General features: G+C 32.6%; 1 protein-coding gene and 2 long non-coding RNA genes across 3 annotated transcripts; 2 read left to right on the top strand and 1 right to left on the bottom strand.

The window, feature by feature from the left end:
• Positions 1-4,805: 4,805 nt before the first annotated feature.
• Positions 4,806-5,848, bottom strand: LOC127734442 (uncharacterized). The gene is made up of 2 exons (XR_007997599.1): positions 5,658-5,848; positions 4,806-4,936 (listed from the first exon to the last, which is right to left on the bottom strand). It is a non-coding gene; the product is annotated as an uncharacterized LOC127734442 (long non-coding RNA).
• A 48-nt stretch (positions 5,849-5,896) lies between these two features.
• On the top strand, positions 5,897-22,217 carry LOC127734441 (NADH dehydrogenase [ubiquinone] iron-sulfur protein 4, mitochondrial-like). The gene is made up of 5 exons (XM_052244305.1): positions 5,897-6,037; positions 9,569-9,650; positions 10,342-10,517; positions 11,777-11,850; positions 22,051-22,217. The coding sequence occupies exons 1-5, from the start codon at positions 5,973-5,975 to the stop codon at positions 22,152-22,154; spliced, it is 501 nt and encodes a 166-aa protein (XP_052100265.1). The 5' UTR covers positions 5,897-5,972; the 3' UTR covers positions 22,155-22,217.
• Positions 12,973-17,036, top strand: LOC127734443 (uncharacterized). The gene is made up of 2 exons (XR_007997600.1): positions 12,973-13,103; positions 16,461-17,036. It is a non-coding gene; the product is annotated as an uncharacterized LOC127734443 (long non-coding RNA).
• Positions 22,218-25,978: the final 3,761 nt, after the last annotated feature.

The following is a 25,978-nucleotide window of genomic DNA, read 5'->3' as shown; positions in this document are numbered from 1 at the left end:
CTGTCATCGGAAGCAAAAACCAGACTCACCACCCTTTTATCTCTGTCATTGGAAGCACAAAATGATACAGTTAAAAAAATACCGCAAAGAACAAGCAAGAAAAAGCAAGATACGTTCAAAGTTAGATATAGGATGTTAAAGATACGTCTCAGTGTGTTGGTATAATACAAAGTAGGGTTCTATTCAAACCTGTCTCAGTTACATGTACCTGTCCCTAATTTGATGTAATACTTGCTGCTGGACGTTGAAAGTAACATTTGTGTTGTGAAAGCCTGATGATGTAAGACATTATTTGCTATAAAGAAAGTCGAATTAACTGTGCATTTCTAGAATAGAATACACAACCGAGTATTTGGACTTTCGCTAACTTATAATAGACCTTAAATATTAAAAACAAATCTTTTTCGTTTCACTTTCAGGCGCCCCGTTTTGTAGCCAATAATCCGCAAGCAGAATTTTAAGATCAAGCTGTATTTTAATATTTCACAATCGTTTAGTGACGAGTATTTAGACGTAAAACATTTGATATCTTTTGGTAAAAGGAGGACAACTCTAACTTGAAAAACGGTAACTTTTCTATGTCATTTCATTAAATATATTTAGAATTGTATTTTCTTCAATGAGTGCAGAGACATTCAAAAATAAAAGTTGTTAGTTTCTCTGAATGAATGAATGAATGAATGAATGAATGAATGATAAAGATAAACTCATTCTTTTTGGTTTTGCAAAATTCTGTCAAATTGTAACGTCTCATTATATTCAAGTTATAATTACCTTCCTGCGAGATTCTGTACATGTACATATGTTTGTTTGAACAGCTTGTTTATTTATATTGTTTGTCTTATGCGAGGGAAAATAAAAGTTCACGGCCAAAAAGTTTCAAGTTTTTTTTTAAATTTTGGTCGAATCTTATAATTTTGGATTAAAAGCCAATAACATATTCTTCTTTTCTTCTTCTATATCACAAATATCAAGATTCAAAGTTAAAGTTCAGTGGACGCTTATTTATGTTACCTCTAACTTTAGAAATAAATTTCGAGGTAATCTTACTATACTGTAAATGTATCATGAGTTATTCTTAGTACCATTGGAATCTTGATTCCGGACTTTTAGTCACGATACAAGTAAACCTGGTTGAGATTGGATGTTTACCAGGCGTGGAATCGAGAAAACTGTTTCTTATGTAGTAGCGATATTTTCTAATATGAAATTGTAGATATGCAGACACTCCAAGAGAAGATGTTTCTGTTTAATATAAAAAAAAATAGCAATAGACCGGAATTACTTTACGCGACAAATAAGAGAGCTTTATATATGAACGTTGTTTTCAATTTAGACTTGTAACTATAAAACAATATACAGTCCGAAATGGATTATTCAGTACCTGTCCTTCAATGTCGTTTTGAAGCAAAAGGATCAAGTGCTTCTGTTAAACTAGAAACAAGGCCAGAATTCTTTATGGTTATATAAACTGTAAACATATCGGCGTTTAGGTATACAAACCACAATTCTTAAAGTCCTGAAATATGTTTAACAGTAAAATAAAAGCAAAAGTTTCTGTCCGTGGAAAATTTGTAGTACTATGTTTTTCGGATGTAAATAAATGATTGAATGCTGATCTTTTTTTTATAGAAGATGCCGTATTTTTAGAAGTAATTACAGTATTTTTTTATTGTATAGTATACTGCAGAAATTTACCGTACTTTGTTTAAATAAATCTAATATTAAAAGCAATAATTGTCCCTTTCTAGATTGGGATATTTCGTTTTACACGGGAAAATGAAAATAAAAAAAGCGACGATTTTCTGTTTCCTATTGTTAATTTTCCCTTTTTGAACGGCGATGTTCCTTTTGTCTCTTCCTGCTCAACTTTATGCGCTATGCGTCAAGTGCCTGTGATATCATAATAAATAATCATAAATAATCTTTATTTAGAGTCGCCGGCATGAACTTTTAACCGACATCTAGCTTTAGGTGATTAATAGATTAGATGTAAAAAACTCCAGATATGACATTTTGACCAATATTTCTCCTTCTCAAATAGAAAGGTTTAATTTCAACAGAATATCAGCGGGAAAATGAAAACAAATAATTTTGACAAAAAAGACGATTTTCTGTTTCCTATTGTTAATTTTCCCTTTTTGAACGGCGATGTTCCTTTGGTCTCTCCTTAATGTGTATATACTTCCCAACTCTATGCGCTATGCGTCAAGTGCCTGTGATATCATAATAAATGATCATACATAATCTCAGTATTTAGAGTTACCGGCATGACCTTTAAACCGACATCTAGCTTTAGGTGATTAATAGATTAGATGTAAAAAAAAACTGCAGATATGACATTTTGATCTATATTTCTCCTTCTCAAATAGAAAGGTTTTTATTTAAACAGAATATCAGCACAATACATTGTACACAGTAGCACGTATCTGAGACTACTATAACACAGAGATTGGTCACTATAGATTTATCGGATTATCTGAGTCTCCGGTAGTTAGCTACGTTATTTTAACGTAGTTTCGTATTCGACCGTAGCAGACGACATATATCACCTATCACTGAGAATACTATAACAGTATCGGATATTATTATTTTTCTTTTAAAAATAATTTAAAAACAAAATTGAATTAATCAAAAAAAAAAAAAAAAAAAATATAGTTTTTATCTTTCAAATGCAGTTATATCTATTCATATTTAAATTTTTGTTTTTAATCATTAATAATTTGTTAATAGTTTGTTATTATGCGGCCACTCTTGAAAATGTGAATGTGATTAATCTTATCAATCTTACAGTTACATTGTTTTGCTACACGTCCGTTAATTGTATCTAATATACAATTATTTTACCTGTAAAGACAGGTAGTCTCATAAGCATGGGAGATGAATTTTGTTTCACAGCTGGGTGCCCAAGGTACACGAGGCTCCGTTTATTGCAGTAAACTTTTATTCTATACTTGTAAGGTATTTCACTGCTGAGTGCCCAATATACATGTTTATTGTAGTAAACCTTGTCAAATATCGTCGGTGCACTTGTGGTAGGATTCAGGAGGGTGTGGGTGGGGTTTTATAGAATGGAGAAATAGGGACAAAAAAAGTATAGAATGGAGAAAAATGGACCGACAAATAAAGAATAGAGAAGAGAAAATAATAATTTATTAAGATTTAAAGAATAGAGAAAAATGGCATAGAAATTATAGGAAATAAAGAACCCCCATCCAGACCCTCATTCAGATTTTCCAACGTAATTTTTTTTTTTTTCAAACAAGTTTCAACCCCCCCACCACTTTTTTCAAATTTCCGTCTGATAATTAGGTCAAGTTTTTGCAAACAATGTAATAAGCGGCGATCACAGAAGAGAGAAAAAAAATTCATTAAAGGTAAATGAGTAATTTCCTTACGTAACAGATCAGCAAAGAGGTTATAACTGCAATGGATACATAAAGCAGCAAACATAAGCCCTACAAATTATATATATGTTCCAAAAATATCGCCGGCATTTTCATTTTTCAATTCACAATGTCCAGTAACATTGATTTTTTATCTTGGGATGATAGTGATCTCAATCTTGATCTTTTACGTGGTGAATATACTGCATCAGATATTGAATCTGAGGATGACTATACGTCCCTGCTGCAAAGACTACAAAAACTCCAAAAGAAGCATCAACCGCAAGTACATGTAAATCAGAAGTTAGAAGCTTCAAAATTACGTGACTGAATAATTAAATTATCTCTATGTTAACATAAATAGAACCACATTAGTGTAAATTACGATGACATTTTTTCAACACCAGAAATATGTGCCCTCTTTCAAAATCCCGGACAAGAAATTTTGTGCTTCAATAGAGAGCCGTAAAGTTTTTGAAAATTTGAATATTGTCTATTGTTAAAGTGTCGTATGTTTTAGTTATATCGCTATGCTTTTTGTAACCCTAATAATTGAGCAACTCAGATGAAAAGAGTTGTGATTTGCTTTAGTTTTTTTTAGCCACAGCAAATATAAATGTGTTTGTTCAATGTTTGGTGACAAACCATGTTAATTGTTGTCAGCATGATGCTTTGTAAATAGGTTCCCTATAACATTTTTTGTTGGGTAACTGCTGACAGTTTACCATGTGAAAATTCTGAGAAGCCAAAAATAATGCGGAATGTATTAATACGTAGCAATGTCAGATCTAAACAAGAATGTTAAATATGATAGCATATATTGATGTCACCTTTCTGTAAATTCAACTTCGATTCACAACTGCTTGTCAATGGCAAATATTTCATGTACAGTCAGCCTGATTAATCAGAAATGAACTATTTTCAAATTATGTTTAAAGTTTGTTTTTATGTTATGTCGTTACACCAATGTCCCAGGCTAGTGGTGGTGATGAGCGCCTAAAAATATTTAACATTGTCACATTCTTTATGTGCCCGTCTCAAGTCAGGAGCCTGTAGCTTTGTTATTGTAGACACTTCGTTTTCTCTAGTGAATTGTTATATATTTTCCATGTCGGGGACTTTTGAAGCTGACTGCATGGTATAGGTTTTCTCATTCTTGAAGGTAATTACGGTGCATTCCAATAACTTACATCCACTTCACTGAACTTCATTTGGACTAAAGGAGTTGTCTGATGATCATTAGCAAAAATATATAAAAATCTCCTTAAAGTTTGCTTCAAGTGGCTATTCCTTTGATATATAAAAATGTGTGGTTACTTGTTTTTTTTTCTTTCATTGAACTGTTATCCAAACTGAGCGTGTTAGTGAATTTCTGCATTCCTGTCTTAGTTTTAATGTATATAATAATAAAAACGTATATTCAAAGACTTAAATATTTATTTCTCCAAGCATGACAAATTCAATGAAATTAAAAAAAATACTAAAAAAGTCATTTTCTCCTGTAGTACTTCTCCCTTCTTCTAATGCGTGATTTCTTTCTGGGGGTATTCCTACAATAAAGAATATATTATAAATAAAAAGAAATAATCTTTGTCAAGTTTATAGCATAGGCAATTCATTAATTTTTAAGACAGTAATCTGAGACTTGAGACTCAGCAGTAATTGACCAATCATGTCAATATGGATCAAAATAGTTAAACTGATAAAGGATGCAGACCAAAGGTGCATGTACTTTTTACATCATGTTTGGGTCAATTATTTAAAAAAAAAATACGTCTATTTAGGAACTCATGATGTACTGGTATTTCACATGGTGACACATTTTCATTGCATAATATTATTATACTAGCATGTATAGACTGCATATATATTATCAAAGGAACCAATATAAATCTAAATTTCTTTCACTAACAATACAAATTCACCTATCAGACCTCATGTTGTGTGTGTGCAACTTGTCTCGTGTGTTTCTCAGTTCTGCAGCGGGAACTTACTGATACACAAAAATTGGAATTTCATATAATTACAAATTTTACATCATTACATCGGTTAATTACTAAGGCTTGCACATACATTATCCGGAAAACAGATTGTTCATCTGAATGTAAGTTATGGGTGAGTTGCTCATGCACCCTGTCCCACGGACTGGTAATAACTCGAGGTTACTTTCCGGTTTGGTCGGTAAATTCAAGTCTATAACTACACTTATTTTATTTAAAGTGCTTATAAACCAACATTTATGAACATGTCAAATCTTATATTCACACTTACCGGAACATAACACTCTTTATAAATCCACATTTGTTAATTATTATTTTCTCTTTCGCTGTCAAAAATGGCGGTCGAATCCTTCTTGTCAATCATTGCGAGTCACGTGCCGAGTCACGTGATCGAAGACTTACAATTAATTACCATTTGACTGGTCAGTACGGGAAGTGACCAATCTCTGTGTTATAGTAGTCTCAGCACGTATACAGTGGTCACGAGTGAATCGCGTAACCATATGCGGTGTTCCACGTTTGGGAGGAAGAAAATGTCATATAAATTAAAGGGAAACAACACACTTGGCACTTCCTGTTGAAAAAAATGACATCGCTTGCCCTTGGTCTCCGTAATGGTCTAAAGAAATATATTTCTCCCCAAAACTGCAGGTATGTATAACTTAAGTGAACAAAAAAATCTCTGTTATTTTTTTTGCGTCAAATGATTGATTTTTACTAATACTCAATTTTGTAAATCCACAGGACTTTGAAATCTTAGCGGATAACGGTGGATATAAAATGTAAAACTCGACTATCACAGTAGAGCTTCCCTCATTTGGTTGTTCCAAACCTGATAACGGAAATGGCACTGGAAGTGTATTCATTATTGACAGAGATTTTGCCTTGTAACAGGCCAGAATATCCCTCAGAGTTATAATCCCTTTTCGGATACTGTGGCCAAATAAGAAAATCGCTTCTGACACAGAATCCCAAAAGTTATTATCTGAGTTGTTGCAAGGGTTGTTAAACTTGCAGAAAGAGTGCGGAGCGTCTTTTTACCACAGAACACCACAGAATACCACAGAACACTCAAAATATACCACAGAACTACACAAAATACAATAAAACTACTGAAATATACCACAGAACATTAAACTTACTTTATAAAACGCAAATCTAATAATTCAGAATTATATTATTTCTTTAATTCGGGTTACACCAATGACATGACATTGACTGGATGAGATATAATTTTTTTGTTTTTTGGCATATTTTTTTTTACATTTGGAGACCTTTGAGACACTAAACTAATGCATTGTAATAATGAAAATCTAAAATAAACATTTAAAAAAATAGTTTTGAGCAAAAAACATTTACCGCACGGTTTTCACAGTCGCTGATCAATATTTGCTTTGAATATATTGAACTGATCGATAAAAAGTGTCAATATCTCTTTTGTTTTACAATATTTTTTCGTGAAATTAAGAAATCTGCGAGTTTATTAAATATGTTGTTTACCAGTAAAAACTTTATATAAATAAAACATGTTTTTCTACAAAAAAAGTTGATCTGACGGATTTTACCAACGAATATTACGCTACGAATAATATTGATCTGATCGACAGAAAGTGCTAATTTTGCTTTTTCTTTTTAAACATTTTTTCATTAAATTAAGAAATTTGCGAGATTAATGAATATTTTATATGAAAATATAACCTTTATAGTAAAAAAAATGTTTTTCTACAAAAAAAGTTGACCTGACGGATTTTACCGGCGCGAATCACGCTATGAATAATATTGGCTTGATTGGCAGAAAGAGTTAATATTTCTCATATGTAACTATTTTTTCTGTGAAATGAATAAACCTATAAGACAATAAATGTATTTGATGTCTCAGGTGTGAAAACTTAAATGACATGTTAATTAGCTTGATTGGTGATAACAAGTGTCAAAATTGGCTAATCTAATTAAATTTTGGAACTTTTAAAAATTGTGTCGGTGAACTTGCTAAGGTCAACATTAATTTGGGACTCAAAAATATAGAATCTATATGTAAATGCTACATATACAAGTTTTTTCGATATAAAGTTTCAGTTCAACAATTTCTAAATGCATACAAAATTTGGTAAAAATCCGAAATATTGTCAAATGATTAGAGAAGATACACACACAACATAAGAATCCAAAAACAGTCATCGAACTTGAACTTTTTGATAATTTAAAAGACACACTTATAATATGTTATTAGTCAACTCAAATATAACTGTCCTACAACAAGTTCAGATATCTTTTTGAAAGTATTTGTAGCCCTTAACACAGGATTGTTTTATATATAACTCTAAAGGAGAAAACTTTGATGTACAAACATTAGTCAAGTTTAAATAATTGTTTGAAACAACTCTAGATATCAGCTTAACAAACTCCTTTAATCACTTTTATAAAGTTTAATTATTTGTTGACAACAACTTTAATTAAATGTCACATTAACCATTTTTATTATTTATTGTAACAACTCTTAACATAAAAATAATAAAATAGTGAAAAAAAAACTGATAAACAAAATAAATTTAACAAATAATTACGTATATTAAAAAAAAAAGATTAAAATGTATTTAAAATATAAATGTCACAAATATAAATAATCTTTGTATATTATGGTTTTAATAGCTGGGGTTTTTCGGTATGATCCCAATTATTGGCCATTTAGTTGGGGGCGTAGCGATAGTGAGTCGACCCTAAATAGAAAAATTAAATTTATTTGAATAATAAATGTCAAATTGTTAAAAGAATGAACAATAACATGATAATAATGTCTGAAGTATTAATATTTCGAAGTTCTGTGGTAAATTTTGGGTGTTCTGTGGTATTCTGTGGTGTTCTGTGGTATTCTGTGGTGTTCTGTGGTAAAAAGATGCTCCCGAAAGAGTGAATTCTTTCTACACAAGACATCAGATTTCATGTCCCTGTCCCACAAAGACAAAATGATGCCCCTCTTTGGAGAGCATACTTTTTATTTTAAAATCACATAATTGTCTACTCCCGGATTGGAACACAGGACCTCACATTTAAGTTTCTGAGGACACTTGAGTGTGAATTCATGCCAACTATCAAAATCTACATTGGATATATTTAGTACTTCTATTATGAAACAAAAAACAATTAACACCGTGAACAACTATACCGATTCATGATTGATGTTGGTGTTAATCCACACACTTTCAGTACATGAAATCATGGTGGCAAGTTTTTATTGACAAAGGAAGCCGGATTATATCGTTAAAGTATACAAACCACAATCAAGTCCTGAAATATGTTTAACAGTAAAATAATAGCAAAAGTTTAAGTCCGTGGAGAAATTGTAGTGTTATGTTTTTCCGGTGAAAATAAATGATTAAATGCTAATCTTTTGTTTTATAGAAGATGCTGGTATTTTTAAATGTAATTACAGTCTTTTTTATTGTTTGATTTTCTGCAGAAATTTACCGTACTTTGTTTAAATAAATCTAATATTATCAGCAATAATTGTCCTAATCCTAGATTTGGATATTTTAGTTTTATACAGGAAAATGAAAACCAAAAAATAAGGACAAAAGAGATGATTTTCCATTTCCTATTGTTAATTTGTTAGTTTTTATTGACAAAGGAAGCCGGAATACCTAAATTGAATGCCCACCTTCGACAGAAAATTTTTCAAGTAAATCCTATTAATCAGTTCCTGGTATATTTGCTTCCCTCAATTTGAACATGCTGAGGTGCAATGTGTGGAATTAAAGAAAAGTTATTTGAATCAACAATATTATGAGATTTTTATGTTTAGTTTAATCTGATTTGGTGGAGACATGAGTAAGTATATTATTTTAGTCTGCTTTCATTGTAATTCAAGTTATCCTTTCATGTATCTTCTTCCACCTCAAAGCTATCAGATCAGCTCTTTGATTTAAATTGTGGGGGGGGGGGTGTATCAAGTATCAAGTTTTCATTTATTGTGAGATAATGGTTACGTCAAATGACATAAAATTTGACAACCAGCAATTTACTTTCCTTCATTTTCTATTTGTTGTCATGGACTTTCCTTTTATTTCCATTGAAAATAATATTGATAAGAATGTGCTAATCATGATCATAATGCTCTGACAGCAGATGTACATCCAAACTATATCTTTTCCTTTCCATTTAAAAAAAAATTATTTTTATTTTTAGAGGAATTTTAGTGTCTGCTGAAAGGGCTTCAAATAAATCTCTGAAGACGAGTGAAAAAAATGAAGTGATAGTTGATGAAAAGGTAATTTAGAATTTATCTTTGATTTCTTTAACAAGATATTAATATATATATATAGACCTGAACACATAGTTTATCCAGATTTTTTTTATGTTTCTACTTCTATTTATGTTAAAATTGTTGCATTTAAAAATGGAGACAATTCTTTTACTAAAGACAAGTATATTCCTTTTCCTGTTTTGATTTTTCAGTTGTATTAATACATGTATTTGTATACATAAATGATTTATGTTTTAGCATTGTTTACTGATAGGCTATTGATTAAGTGCACACATGTTTTTCCTAAAATCACTTTGATATTAAAAAAGGGGAGATTTTAAGTCAAATTTATTGAGACAGCAACCCAACAACACAAAATTAACATTTACCAAAATTAACAGCTTAAAGTTACCATGCATTATTTTATCAAGGACAAAGACCTACAATGTTTACAAGTCAATCTGAAGATCTGACAGGTTGTCGATTTATTGAACAGTAATGGCCAACATCGAATTTGGACCAATTGAACTATAAGGAAAATTATCATAATTCAGTGTGTTTCTGTGAATCATTGCACCAAGAAGAATGTATGTAGTTATTCAATTAATATCCCGAAGTAAATCAATACATTACTCTCTTATCAAGCTAATAATTTTTGAAATGGATTGGTTCTTCGAAGAAAAAGAAAAAAATGTCATGTAATTGTTTTTTGTAGCCTGATCTTGCAGTATTGTCAGGAGTACCAGATGAACAGATAAAGACTCGTCAAGTTAGAATATTTCTACCAGCCAAAAATGCTATGCAGTCAGGAACATATAGTCAAAGACGCTGGAAAATTGAGTTTGATACTCAAGAGAGATGGGAAAATCCATTGATGGGATGGACATCTTCGTATGTCATCTTAATTTGGAGTATTTACGTGCACTGTATTATAAATTACAAAAAAAAAATGTATTTTATTATAAAATAAGGAATATGTATTTTTGTAGCTAATGGGAAGATGTCTCATGTAAATGTACATGAGACAATATTTCAAATAAATACAGATTAAGGGGAAACCAATCTTATTAAAATACAGATGCTGTGTCCACGCATGCTTTCAAGGATACGGAAAGGCTCCATTCGACTCGCTGTTTAAACAACCTTTGGGGATCCTCAGATTTTATAAATGATACACACCCTCAAAAATTTGGAGGCAGACATTTTATTTGTTGATGTAAAAGTTATCAGAATGGAAAGTAGGACAGAGTGTTGTTAGAGTGTTGTCAGATTCTTGTAAGTGTAGCGTGGACACAGGATATGTATTTTAATCAGATTGGGGGAAAACACAAATTATTTTAGTAACATTGCTATTTTAATGTTCTTCTTCCTGACTGTCCACAGTGATGTGCTCACACCTGACAGAAAAATCAAGAGTCCCTAGTGTCAACTATTGTGGTGCTCTTTGAAACTTACCTGGGTGCTGATATTGTCCTGTTGAGTTCAATTAATCTTCAAGACTGAATAATTATACCCCAAGTTCTGTAGGGTATAATGTTTTTGACCCGTCCGTCAGACAGTTCTTCAGTCCGTCCGTCTGTCCTGTTCTTGTCATCACAACTCCTCTGAAACCACACAACAGAATTTTATGAAACTTTGTAGATAATTAGGACATACTATGTAGATGTGCAGTTCGACAGGAAATTTTGATTCAATTTTTTTTCTAGGAGTTATGCCTCTTTGAACTTAAAATCTTGGCCTTAATATACTACTACAATTGTTTGTCCTCGAAACTCCTCTGAAACCACACAGAATTTCATGAAACTTTGTAGATAATAAGGACATAGTATGTAGATATGCATATCCACAAGAAATTTTAATCGGTTGACTTTTGTAGAAGTTATTAGTCTTTGAATTTACCAATCAGGTGAGATCTTGTTCGCCCAGTGACAATGTGGGGGCGTGTGGTATGTGAGCATGCTCACATAGGTTCTTTAATTAAAAATAAAAATTTCATATGTGGTAGCTATTTTGATACAACATCTTTTTCTTTTTGCTATATACAAACTCTTGGCAATTTTTGCCAGAATGTTTTGATCATCTTGATATGACATTATTACTGGTAGATTTTCTTGTCATTGTAACTAATTAAAGAAAGATTTATTTTTCAGAGGTGATCCTCTCTCTAATTTGAACTGTACTTTCTTAACACCAGATGATGCAATAGCCTTTGTAGAGAAAAATGGTAGGTCATTAAAAGTTTTTTTTTTAATTTATAGTAAAATAAGTTGGATCAAACAATATCATATATAACTTAACATAAACTTAAAAAAATATAGTCAAATGCCATCAAACTTGTTTGTTTAAGATGAATGGAAGTTATTTGTAATTCTTCCAACTGATGCCTTTTTCATCATTCATGTTTAAAAGTACTATAATCATTTGAATTTTGTTTGATTCTTGATTTTAATCTGTATTTGGACAATAATACATTAAATTGCACCCTAATCCCTATTTGTATTTACGGATCAATTATATGTGTATCATATTATTACAGCAATAGATTTTAGTGATAGACAGATGTGTCAATGAAAAGTATGATATAATGCTGAGTTAAACCAGCAAAGGCTGCTCATTTTACTGGCTTAAGGTGGCTCACCCCAATAAGGACCCCCGGTAGAATTTTTTTATTTTCACATATTTTGTAGATTTTTTTATGCTGAATCCAAAAATGCAAAGAAAAAAGGGGGTCACCAGGCTCGTTTTCCCCTCAAATGGAAGCGAAATGTGCGATTTTGACCCTATTTCCAAACTTTTACACCCTTTCAACAATAACGACTACATCAAATTCAAAGACTTTTAGAACCATGTCAGTATGATTATTATGTGAAAAAACAATTAAATTTGAAATGTAAACGTTCCCCTTGGTTGTTTTAGACTTAAAAATCCTTTTATTTTCAGATTTATGTCTAAATTTGGCATTTTTTAATTTCAGTTTAAGGCTAAAAATATTGGTTAAATCGATTTTTCGTAAAATTTCCCCGGTAGATTTTTTAAAAAAAACGGATATGTCAAAGCTATGAACTTTTCGAGCATTTTAAGGTAAAATAAAATGGGGGTCACCAGGCTTTTAAAAAAGTTACGAGCTTTTGTTTAACACTCTACCCCATGAGGTCTGATTTCAATGCACTCCATTAATTACTTGATTGTGATTTTTTTATTAATGTCTTTAAATAAATAATGTTTGTAATTATATCAATGGACGAAAGCTGAATATAAATGTGATGAACATTTTACTGTTTGTTATAAAAAAGCGAAATTTTGATTATTTTGGTGAAATACGGTAATTTTGTCTGGCACGAGTTGCTTCCCTCTAATCTGGCGCCATAATCGGACAACAGAAATTTCAGGGTCGCCATTGCTGAGCAGCATACTGCACTGATAAATTCGACCATGTGCATGAATAACAGACATAGTGGCGAATAGACAACGATGAAGGTAGAGTCATTACATAAGAAAACATAGGTTTTAATATATTAGACAGCCAAATGTTATCAGTATCACGAAAAATACAAAGTGGGGGGTTATCTCAAAATACTCGATACTGTAGAAAATCACTGCGGCTGAAACCTTGCATGGGCTAAATTTCTGTTCTATGTATAATCGTTATGGCTGGTATCTTATTTATGTGTTTACTTGACCCTTAACCTCTTAACTGGCAAGTTGTGAACATGTATAGCCTGTTTTGAAAAAATATCCGTGTCAAACAGTCAAAGAGGAGGGGATGGTCATTTTCAGCATCTCATGATCAGCGCTATCGTTAGCGTCAAATAAGTCTTGATTTTATATCGTCATTCGTAAAATCTAATTTCGTAGCCACGTTAGGGAGCTACCATTTGATTTTTATGGGGGGGGGGGGGGGGGCTAGGATGAAAAATGTTGTCCTGCTTTTTTTAGTTGTAATCTCTGTCCTGCCTTTTTATTTTTTTACTCTATTCGGTCCTGCCTTTTTTTTTACTAGTTTATCCTGAATTTTTTTACACAAATTGTCATCCTGCCTTTTTTTTTTTTACCCGTGTTGCTCATCCTGCCTTTTTTTTTTACTCCAAACTCCTGTCCTGCCTATTTTTTCAAATTTCATCCTAGCCCCCCCCCCCCCCCCCCCCCCCCCCCCCCCCATAAAAATCAAATGGTAGCACCTTTAGGGTCAAATGAAGTTAAATATTTATCGTTAGCGTCTATAATGACTAGTAAAACAGGTTGGGAACAAACCCTCTACATGGTGTTTATACCTGTATAGAGGAATAATCCTTCTATAGTGGGATAAAAGAGGGGTATTTTTGTTTAGACTGGATTTAAAGCAAAATAGGGCAGAATGGCATTTTCTAGTTATATTTGCTATAATCTATAGCACTATATATGCATCAATTATTGCACTTTACTGTATTCTGTATTTCTTTACCAAAAAATGGCCTGGGATGCCCAGTTTTCTGCTAAAGTGACAGAACTTGCAATCTATTGTATACCTATCTGAACACCTGATCAACAACAAAAGGGACATGCAGTTGACCTTTAAATTTTATGTTAAATCTAACAATAGAAATTCTGTTCAGTGAGGCATAACTGAGTGGAATTTACCTGATCATCACAGCTTTCAATTATGGTGTACAATAGATTGTATATTCAGTCAGTTTAGCAGTAAACTGGGCATGTGAAATGAAATTAAGTACATCAATTGGTGCATCAAATGTAGCAGGTTACTGCCATAATAAGTAGAAAATGCCATTCTGCCCTATTTTGCTTTAAATCCAGTCTAAACAAAAATTCCCCTCTATAGAAGGATTATTCCTCTATACAGATTTAAACACCAGTGGCGGATCCAGGGGGGGGGGGGGGGGGGTTCAGGGGGGTTGGAACCCCCCCTTTTTTTTTGACGTTCAATGCATTTGAATGGGGACATATAGTTGGAACTCCCCCTTTATCCTGGGTTAGGAACCCCCCCCCCCCCTTTTTATAAATGGCTGGATCCACCCCTGAAAACCATATAGAGGGTTTGGTCCCAACCTGTAAAATGGGGTACCCCATAACTTCCCTCGGACAGGGGTTCATGATTACCACTCCCTATCCCCAACTCCCATTTCTCTTCCCTTTTACTCTAAAATTTTCTCCCCTAACTTCTACTTCCATCCCCCTTGCTCCCAGACAAAAAAATTGCAAAATATATTTCCCAGATTATTCATCCCCCCCTCTTTTCGAATTCTTGTCCTTTCACCCAAAATCATGTTCGCTCCAATTCACGTTCATCCCTTTTACATTCCCACCCTGAGTCTGTTTGTACCCTTCCTTTTATCTAAATCATGCTTTTGTTACTATAGTTCTATAACAATAAAATAAAGATATATTAAGTTTATTTTTATTGTTTAAAAATAAAGTGACTCACACGAGATCTAAGGCTTTTTTTTCTATTTATAATCTTCATAAGATTTACTCCTACCAAATTGGTTACTTTTATTTTCACTCAGACCAGGCTAATTAACGGTAACGGACCTGCACATGATACCCCCTTTTCTCGCTTCCTGATCTCTCATTCCCATATTCCCTTATCCCTGTCCACCCGCTCAAGTAGTCCTATAATATATGAACTCGGGGGCATTATTTTCTATTTCTGTTTTCTTTTTACTGATTTTGCTATTTTTCTTCTTTTTTTTTATTGTCAATTTGCCTCCAAAAAAAAAATGAAAATATCAGCATGAAAACGTTAAATAGTGAATATATAATGCGAAGGCATATATTATAGGACTACCCGCTGAAGGGGTTCGATTGTTTCGTTTGTTTTCTTGAGAATATATAAATGGCCTGATTTGTAAATTATAACCACTACAGTACGAGGCAATACATTTTATTGATGGATTCGTCTTGATCACAATTTGTTTACAATTAAACACCTCCCCCCCTGTCTCTCTTTTGTATAAAAAATTTCATAACGTCAAGTATCAGGTTTAAACATACACGTAGGGCTTATCTTGTTTACCAAATAACACATACATTTGAGTTGAAAAATTCATTATTGTTTTGTGCTTAGTATTTATAAACACAAAATTTGTATATCCCATATTCCAAACAGGTTACAAGACACCTCAGCATAATTTGGTTGACGAGGAGTACAAATGTAGCTCAGCTGCATTTTAGAATTTTTAGGCATAGAAATAACTTTTCCCTGGCATCGAAACAGCATGCCCTGAGAATTCTGTATTCAACATATGTATAAAAACAAAATCACTATTTACACTTGCTGTGCATGTAATTTTATTTTGTTTGCTCATTATTGTTGCCACAAATTCTTCATTTTTTTACGCCGTAGTGGAGTGGGCATTAAGTTTTACCCTTGGCTGTCTGTACGTATGTCCCAAAATTGGTGTCCGTTCTCTAACTTCAGTTTGCCTCAACCAAATGTTATGAAACTTATACACAATGCTTATTACCAACAAACACAGATCAAGTTTGAATTTTTTTTGGTGGTGTCACTTTTACTGTTCTAGAGTTATGCCCCTTTACAAATGGAAAAAATTGCTGAATTTTTTGTTTCTGTTCTCTAACTTTAGTTTGCCTCATCCAAATGTTATGAAACTTATACACATTACTTATTACAACAAAATTCAGATCAAGTAAAACTTTGGGTAGTGTCACTCTTACCGTTCTTTAGTTATGCTCCTTTATAACTTTATATGCAAGTGGGGACATCATCTGTGTCCCATGGACACATTCCCCATTTATTTAAAATATGAACTGCATTATGCTTTTAAATGTCAATCATGGTTGATTTTCTGACAGAATTACTCTGACATTTAATTTCAGGCTTCAAGTACATGTAAGAGGAAGGAGTGATTTGTTGTGAAAGATCCTGGAATGTTCAACTTTACTTGTAAACTATTGGCAAAGAACTGACAGAATTTACACGAGAAGCCAGTATCATCTTGTCTTGCAATTGGGAACTATATGTAAAGTGCAGAAACATAACCACAACATTAGAAGCCAAGATCAACAATACTTGGAACTACATGTATAATCAAAGTACTGTCAGAATCCATATGAGAGAACCCAAGATCATCTACACTTGGTGTCTATATGCAAAGTGTTGTCAGAATCCACTTAAGAAGCCAAGATCAACTATAATTTGGAACTATATGCTTTAGTGCTGTCAAAATCCATAAAAAAAAATCCAAGATCAAAAGGACCTACTTTACCTACCTGTCCCAATGATGAATACAGATTATTGAGTCTTATAAAAAACACTGATGAAGAATATTGATATAAAAATAATGAAAATATAGAGCTGATCAGCTAATGATTGTACATGTACATGATGTATACATGTCAACAATTACTAGTATATTGAAATTTACAATGCTAATAAATGTTTTATAAATTTGATCTCATAGACATTTTAGGAATAAAAATCAAAAATTTTCAAAAAATGAATTTTAATAGAGCTTTTTTTGCTTTCTGTAGTGAATTTTGCTGCAAACACAATTCATGATATGCAAACTGCAATATATGCAGTTGTCTTTAATACAGAAGGTAGCTATGAGATTTGGAAATTTTGGAAATCATAATACCAAGTGGCAGTTGTGGTAAATGCACATGCCTTTGCCTCATCTTTTACCTCACCAACCCCTGACCTAAATGGCCACTTGAATTATTTTACATCATTTGGCATTTGTTTTCCATCCATATGCTATTCAGTTTCTATTTCAAAAGTTATATTTTCTGGATAAAAGGAGAAATAAAATACAGTTTTGTTCAATGAGACAGCAACCAAACAAAACAACCAAAAGAATTATATATTGTCTGGGAAAACTTGTGTCTCACTATTAACTGACAACATTTTTACCGACTGTAAATTCAGAAATTATTGCGTGCATTTATTATTGCGATTTTTGACGAATGGACTAAATTGCGAGTTTAATTATTGCGATTACAAAAAAATCTGCATAAAGATCTATAATTCAGTTATCAGAATGCAAGTTCTTATTATTGCGATATTCACCCTGTCGCATTATTTGCATTAATAATAACCTCGCAATAATTTCTAAATTTACAGTATCACAATAATCCAGATTAATTTTGTTTTGTAAATTTAGATATGCACTCAAATTAATACAGATTGCTACAAAAATCTCAAGCACATTTCAAGGTTAAAGTTACCTGATTAGGGTTGTTTATCAGATACTGTTAGCAATAGGTCATTTGTCAATGTCATGTTTTTGTGTTTTTGTCTGTTTTTTCTAATACTAAAAGTACATGTAGTAGATAAACTATATGTATGCAATGATTCACAAATGTAAGGAGTACATGTCTGTCTGGCAATTGTCATTGACCACATTTGCATGGTTCATTGGTCAATGGTAAGTCCTCTTTTAACATGCTACATTGTGTAATCAATGGGTTATTATATTTGGTGTATGGTATGATTATTAAATGTATATATTGAAATATTAAGTAAAAAGATGTGATATGATTGTAAATGAGACACTCCACAAGAGACCAAATGACACAGAAATAAACAACTAAATGTCACCATACGACCTTCGACAATGAGTAAAACCTATACTGCATAGTTGGGTATAAAAGGCCTCCAAATGACAAATGTACAATTTAAAACAATTCAAATGAGAAAACTAATGGCATACTTATGTACAAAATAATGAATGAAAAACAAATATGCCCGTCTTGCAGGGTCAATCTGAACTTAACCTTATGTTCATGGTTTTGTCTGTTTATACTGGCATACTATACATGTATATATGTTTAAAATATTTGGTTGATGGGGTGATTGTAACAGAGGCGGATTTAGGGGGAGGGCCCATTGGTTGATTATATAGGGAATCACTGAAGCATGACTGGAGCAGGCCTCTCTTAGGCAGTCACCCCCCCCCTTTTTCATGAAAAATTCTGGCTCCGCCACTGTGTAAGGCTGGCTTGGATTGGTTTATCTGATCATTTTCATGATCATTGATAATATTATTTTTTTCTGATACTTGTAGTGAAACTTTATCTTTAGGAATATCAACATAAAACCAATATTCATGAATGATGATTAGTAAAGCAGGTGAGACATTTCAGCTTGTGCACTCTTGTTAACACAAAAATTATATGGACTGTCGCTAGAAAATGAATGGACAATGCATGCTTGGTATGGACAAAATTCCTCCTTTTTACCATACGAGGCTGCGTATTTATCTCGGGTGGGGGTGGGGTAAGGGGCACTTCCTATATTCAAGGTGATGGGACGTGCCGCTGGAATAGGTCACCTTTTCAAGCTTGAAAATATGTGAAAAGGTCGGGAAAACTATCAAAAATATATGATAAGGTCAATAAAGTTTCCATAACTTCTTCGTCCGTCATCTTTCTTGGTGTTCCCGGGTGTGATTTTATCAACCAAATTTTCTTTTTTAACACTTTGGTATTCTAGTCTTACATTACACTACATGAAACCCAAACAATATAGGGAAAAGGTTACATTTTTACCTACGCAATATATGAAAAGGTATACATTTTTGAAAAAGGTGGGCCCCAGCGGCACCCCTTATCAATTAAGTATTGAAGTGCCCCCTCCTACCACCCACCCCCGGAGGTATTTATACATCCAGCTGTATGAACACCCTGCCATAGCATGGGATTATCTGTCAGATTAGGGAAGTCATATTTCTATACCCTACGATATGAAAATAAGGAGATGTGGTATGATTGCCAATGAGACAACTATCCACCAAAGTTCAAATTTAAAAGTCAATATTAAAAAAAATTGCATCTCCATATTATCATCATAGGCCGATAATTAAATTTCTTTGCAGCTAGCAGGTGGGTCAAACCAGTGTTCACACATCATTAAAAAAAGTTGTCATGCATATTTCTTGCCGCAATGACACACTCCACTTTAATTTTTTTAAATCAAGAACTTTCCTTATTAGCTTCCCTTTTGAAAAAAATGCATGTCAAAAAGTAAGACAGAAGTTAAAGTTTGCCAATATCACCGACTATTATAGCGTCCCTGTGTACTGGGCGGAGTTTTAAAATTACAATCCCAACTTTTCCTGAACCTAGTAAGTAGTATAGATTTTGTGTATATATAATGTCTTTAACTGGTAGTGTTTGGAACTGCCCGGTAGACTGCGGATGTGTGTCCTAGGCAAAATCCCGACTTGGTCAAGCCAAATATTTTGCACCGCAAAGCATGTGGTATTGAGGGATAATAGCATATACCGATATATAAGGCCGGAATACTAGTAAGGTCCCGGTTGCTATTGACCAATTTTCATCTACATGATCAAAGGTTGAAAACTGCAAATTATTGAAATGTCCGGTTTTTTTTCTGCGTAAAACAAAAAATGTGTTGCTCGAGTTCCGTTAGTCTATTATAATAACTCATTCTTAATCAATTATTTTAGTTTTTACGCTGATATTTCCTCTTTCTTTTTTTAATGCGAACTCTGTTGGCATATTGATAGATACAACAGAAAATAGAAAATTAACAAATAGCAAAATAAGTAAAAGGAAAATATTATAAATAGAAAACATTGGCCCCGAGGTCTCATGTTATAGTACTAGAGTTCCAAATTTCATAGAATCATGATACGAGAAAATTTGTTAGATATTTTCGTGCCCATTATTTGATAAAGTATATAAATCTTTAAATTAAAATGTTATGTGTGAATGTCAAGTATTTAGTCTTTGTTTGAAAATTGTAATGTCCAAAAAAAATTTTGGAAAATAAAAAATACTTAACTATTATCAAAATTTTGCAGTGTTAAAATATTTCCCATACTCCGGAATTGTTCAAAAATGTTTGGCAAATAAAAAATACGTAACTATATATATTATCAAAATTTTGCAGTGGGAAAATATTTCACATACTCCGGAATAAGATCCCAGCAATACTTGGAAATGAAGATATTTCAAGTAAAAAAGAGATTTATGACAGTAACAAAATGTTATAAAACGCCAAACGGATAAAACGGTTAAAAGCTCATTAGAGCTTATGTTGACTCTGTTTGTACACTTTGCCGACTCTAAATAAAGCTTATTTATTATTTTTCATTTATTTATTATTTTATATAGCGTGCAGATGAACCCCGATGCCGTTATACTATAGCATACTATATGGGTTTTACTTGTTTTTGAAAGCCGAAAGGTGACATGCAGTTTACATCGCTATCCTTTGTTTACGGTTAAACATTGCATCATTGGCAAAATATTTTCATATATCATACTAATACATCTAAAAGACATCTTTTGATATATTCAACCAGTATTTAAATGAAAATAGGGTGTGAACGGATCCAAGGGGCGAACGTGTAGGGTGAGAATGTGTTTTTGGAGCGAACGCACCCGGCAGATACCGTCGTACAAGTCAATATTTATATTTTCTTTTTTTTAATGTTATGCTTTAATATATCATGTATAATTCTGTCCTTTTTATGCGAAAAATGAACAAACCACTCTGTAGTCCTGACCGTACGTATTTCCTGTTTTGTGGCTTTTGTAGAACGTTTTGCGTGGTTTGTTGACATCGGGAAAGGGTGCTTTCATACACGCCCGCGTTCCAATGTCGTCAAAACTATTTTTGAGAAAACCCCTCAAGGCGACCGTTTCCAAGGCGCTCGTCGTTAGTAACATGCGTTAAAATATGCGCACTGTTAAAGGGCCGAGCCACCTTAATTTGTAGAAAAATATTGAACACTCAGAACCACTGAATCAAGGCAAAAAGTAAATGAAAGTTTTAGCATTTTTTTTTGGCAGAATCAGAGATGAATAAATAATATTAATTTTCATTATATGATATAGAGTGATTTATTCAAACTTGATTTTGAAATATTACAGTGTTATTTAGAAATCTTAATGGTCATGATTTGGGATAATCAAATAACTCTCAACAAAAAAATAAATAACAAAAATACTGAACTCCAAGGAAAACTCAAAACGGAAAGTCCTTTATCAAATGGCAAAATCGAAAGCTCAAACATCAATTATTTTTTGTACCTCTGACAAAGTAAGTCTTGTAGGAGAAGACATACAAAAGTACTTAAAAGAAGGCATAAACCTATTCATGATGTACGGTACATACAAGATGATTTAGTTACAAAAAATATTCTTGATAGTGAACTTTCACAGAGAATGTTGATGATTGTTGGTCATTCACTCTGAAGTATGTCTCTGTATATTCCATATGTAAAATATATAACAAGGTTGTCAATCAGTATTGTTTCAAACCACCAGTAATCACCCTGTTTTACAAGGTTAAACATTAGTAAGAGCAATTTTTGACTGTACACTGTACATAACAAAAAGTGCTGACACAGGGATATTCTGTATATGACAATTAAACAGGGTAACTGATGAAATTGATACCATCAACTAAGGTTTTGTGATTTTTTTCTATTTTTAGGATGGAAGTATCATGTGGAGGAAATGAAAGAAACAAAGTTTAAACCAAAATCATACGGAGCAAACTTTAGCTGGGACAAAAGATGTCGAGTATCAACAAAATAATAACAATTTTCCAATATTTATACTTGTTTGTTCTTTGTATATATTAAAATATCAGTTTGCAAACATGTTTATTTATATATTTTAATATTTTTGCTGTTTTTATGTACTCAACAATATAAAAATATGGAGATGTGGTATGATGGCCAAGGAGACTCCTATCCACCAGAGTTCAAATGAAGTGGGTATAAGCAATTGAGAGCCATCCTATACCCTTCTACAATGAGAAAAACCCATACCATATGGTTGGTTAGAAAGAGCCCCACATGAAATATCTGAAAAAATTCAAACTAGAAAACCATAGGCCTATAACAAAATGTTTCAGGAAAAACAAATATGACAGATATGAACCAACAACAAACAAAGAATTACAAGCACATAAAGAATGTGTCAGGGTTAAAATTGTTTGTGAGTGCTCCCTCCACCTAACCTTATACAGTGGTGTAATAGCACAACATAAAAACAAACTAAAAATCAGTTGCAATTGATTTTTAAATTCAAACGATCAATACGAGGAAAAAACAAATTACATAAAAATAATAGACACAAAGCAAAAATATAAGACTTCTAGCAGTATACTCCTTCAATGACAACAAAAACAGATTATGCTCCTGGTATTATTTTATGTTCCAGTTTGAAAAAATCCTTAGGTGTAGAAAAATGCCTAATTAACACTTATCTTGTCATGGTATCAATCCACTAATTCATCGCCCCATTGCTTTCTATGTTAAATTCACCAATTTTGGGCATTCATAGCCGTTTTGTCTTAAGTTTAAATAAAGTGACAGTCATTTCAAGTGAAAACAATACCTTAGCCTGGCTTGTGCTAAAACATTTAGTATACCTTTAATTCTATATAAGAGCACACTGTAAAATACAGGTACTTCTGATCTGAGAAACTATGCCTTTCTATTTCAATAACATACAACTTTTTTATTATTCAAAATAAACATTCAACAAGTGCTCAACAGTGATCCAAGGTCCGTGAGCTTTCATTTCAAAATGGTCCAAATATTTTACATATACCGGTATTTTGACAGCAAATCTTAAGAACAAATGTGTACTACTTTCTTATATGTTCTTTCTGACCTTGCCCGATTTAGTGGTTCTAAACCTTATTAGGTCACCTAGCCAAAAAAAGCCATATGAGCTGTTGCAATTACTTGGCATCAATCATCACCCTCTGTTGTCAATCCTCTTTAAACTATTCACATTTTCATCTTCTCTGAAACTTATTGCAAAATTCAAAAATGAATTGGCAGAAATGATATACTGTGGAATCATTATTATTCGTTGGATACCAATTTTCGTCGATTTCATGGCTACAGGTGAACCACTAATTTAAATGTTCAACTAAGTTCAAATTTTCTATAGGTTTGTATGCAGACTTTTATAAAATCACGCAATCAAATATCCACGAAAATACAATTTGTTCTTAATCCATGAAAATTGGTACCCATGAAAATAAATGAATCCACAGTATGGAAGGGTCTATACAAATCATTCTTACATGTTCCTGTTATTGGTTTTGATCAGATAAAAAACATGACCCCTACAGGCAATCTTGGATTCTGATAGGACTTTTCTAAAAAATCTACTCTGAAACAACAAGGTGAAATATTTTAGAATTTTATAAGATTGATGATTGTGAAACCTAATACAAACAATCCTAATTATACCCCTGCTCTGACATTTATTGTTTAACCAAATACTGTTATAATCAGAAATTATTGCAAGGTTTTTATTAAGGCGAATAATGCTACTTCGTTTGGAAATTATAAAAATTTGGATATCTGAAACATGTATCTGTGTCTGGTTTTTCCTGAAATTGTATTTCTGTCCATTCTTCAGAAATCATAATCATAAATGCACGAAATAATTTCTGAATTTCAGTACCTATATATTCTTACACTTCATGGCCATGTAAGAAATTTTGGTTTATTTTCTCAGAAACAAAATATTAAATCTTCCTGAAATTTGATATCAAGCTTCAGTTGAGAATGCTATATTGTATGATGCAACTCCCTGTTTATCAAATTCTTACAGTGAGGGTATCTTCAGTTAGCAATAGCCCACAGTACATCTTGTTTAATTTTTATCAGGTTGCAAACAGGCAATGGTTGCACATATTTCCAATTAAAACTTATGATAAATCACATTTTCATTTTCTTCAAAACACTAAGTCAACTTGTCTGTAAAATGAGAGAATGTAAAGAAATCAATCTTCTCTTCAGATGCAATTTCTGGGTATATATTTTACTAATAAAAATTGAATGATTGTTGGTTGCTTAATGTCCAGTGGCAAATATTTCATACATGTTCAGGACGATTCGAATGAAAACATTTATGAAATAACATGTTTGAATATATATGTGCATTTATAGAAGTTCAATGATGGAGCTTTTGCTTTTTTTAGCACTTTAAACTGATTCAAGAAGTGTGATATACATTGACCCAATACTACCATTTTTTTTTAATAAATAGTGATTAAGGATTGGATAAAATGATGAATTCAGAGTATGGAAGAGTCTATACAAATCATTCTTACATAATTTTGATAATGCAAATGTTGAAATTAAAATACTTTAACATGTAAGTTATGCAAATATTCAGAGTCAATGAACCATGACTGAAGGTACATGGCTAAACAATCTCCATGGAAATGAGATGTGCTAATGCTAATACAACTGCATACCAAATACCATTGACATGACATGTAAAAGTTTCAAAGTCAGTGAACCATGATGAGGGGGTGGGGCTATATAATCTGCATGGAAACGAGACTTGCAAATGCCAATAAAATTTGCATAATAAATATTGACTTAACATTAGCGGTTCATCTTAAACTGATCTAATCACAAGATAATACATGTAAACTAATCAAAAATTTCAAAGTCAATAGACCATGACTGAGAGGGCGGGGCCAAATATTCTCCATGGAAATGAGATGTGCTAGTGCTTATACAACTGCATACGAATTAACATTGGCCTACCACTAATAGTTCCCCTTGAACTGACCTAATCACAAACTAATACATGTAAACTAAGCAAAAGTTTCAAAGTCAATAGACCATGACTGAGGGGGCAAAGCAAAGTAATCTCCATGGAAATGAGATATGCCAATGCTTATACAACTGCATACCAAATATCATAGACTTACCACTAGTGGTTCCCCATAAACTGACCTGATCACGAACTAATACATGTAAATTAAGCAAAAGTTTCAAAGTCAATAGACCACGACTGAGAGGGCAGGGTCAAATATTCTCCATGAAAATGAGATGTGCCAATGCTAATACAACTGCATACAAAATATCATTGACCTACCACTAGTGGTTCACCATAAACTAGACCTAATCACAAACTAATACATTGTTGACGCTGCCGCCACCGCCACCCGAAACAGCATACCTATATCTCGCTTTTTGACTCCGTCAAGGAGAGACAAAAATCACTGAAACTTACAATCATTCCATACACCAAAAAAAACTTGCTTATACAAAAAACCAAACCACATTAACTTAGCATTGACCAATGAACCATGAACACAAGTGCAAGGTCTGAAGAACCTTGCAAGAAGAGCAAGTACACTATACAATCATTCCATGCATCAAATATAGATGACCTACTTATTTATAACTTATATATTATATTCTGGAAAACAGATCAAAAGAGAAGAACTTAATATTGATCAATGCACCATGAAAATGAGGTCACGGTCAGATGAAACCTGCCTTTCAGACATGTACACTTTACAATCAATCCATACACCAAATATAGATGACCTACTTACTGTTTATAGTATCTTAGAAACGGACCTAATAAAA

Source organism: Mytilus californianus, unplaced genomic scaffold (assembly GCF_021869535.1).
Source record: "Mytilus californianus isolate M0D057914Y unplaced genomic scaffold, xbMytCali1.0.p SCAF_3, whole genome shotgun sequence".
Lineage (NCBI taxonomy): Eukaryota > Metazoa > Mollusca > Bivalvia > Mytilida > Mytilidae > Mytilus > Mytilus californianus.
This window is presented reverse-complemented; position numbering and strand designations above follow the sequence as displayed.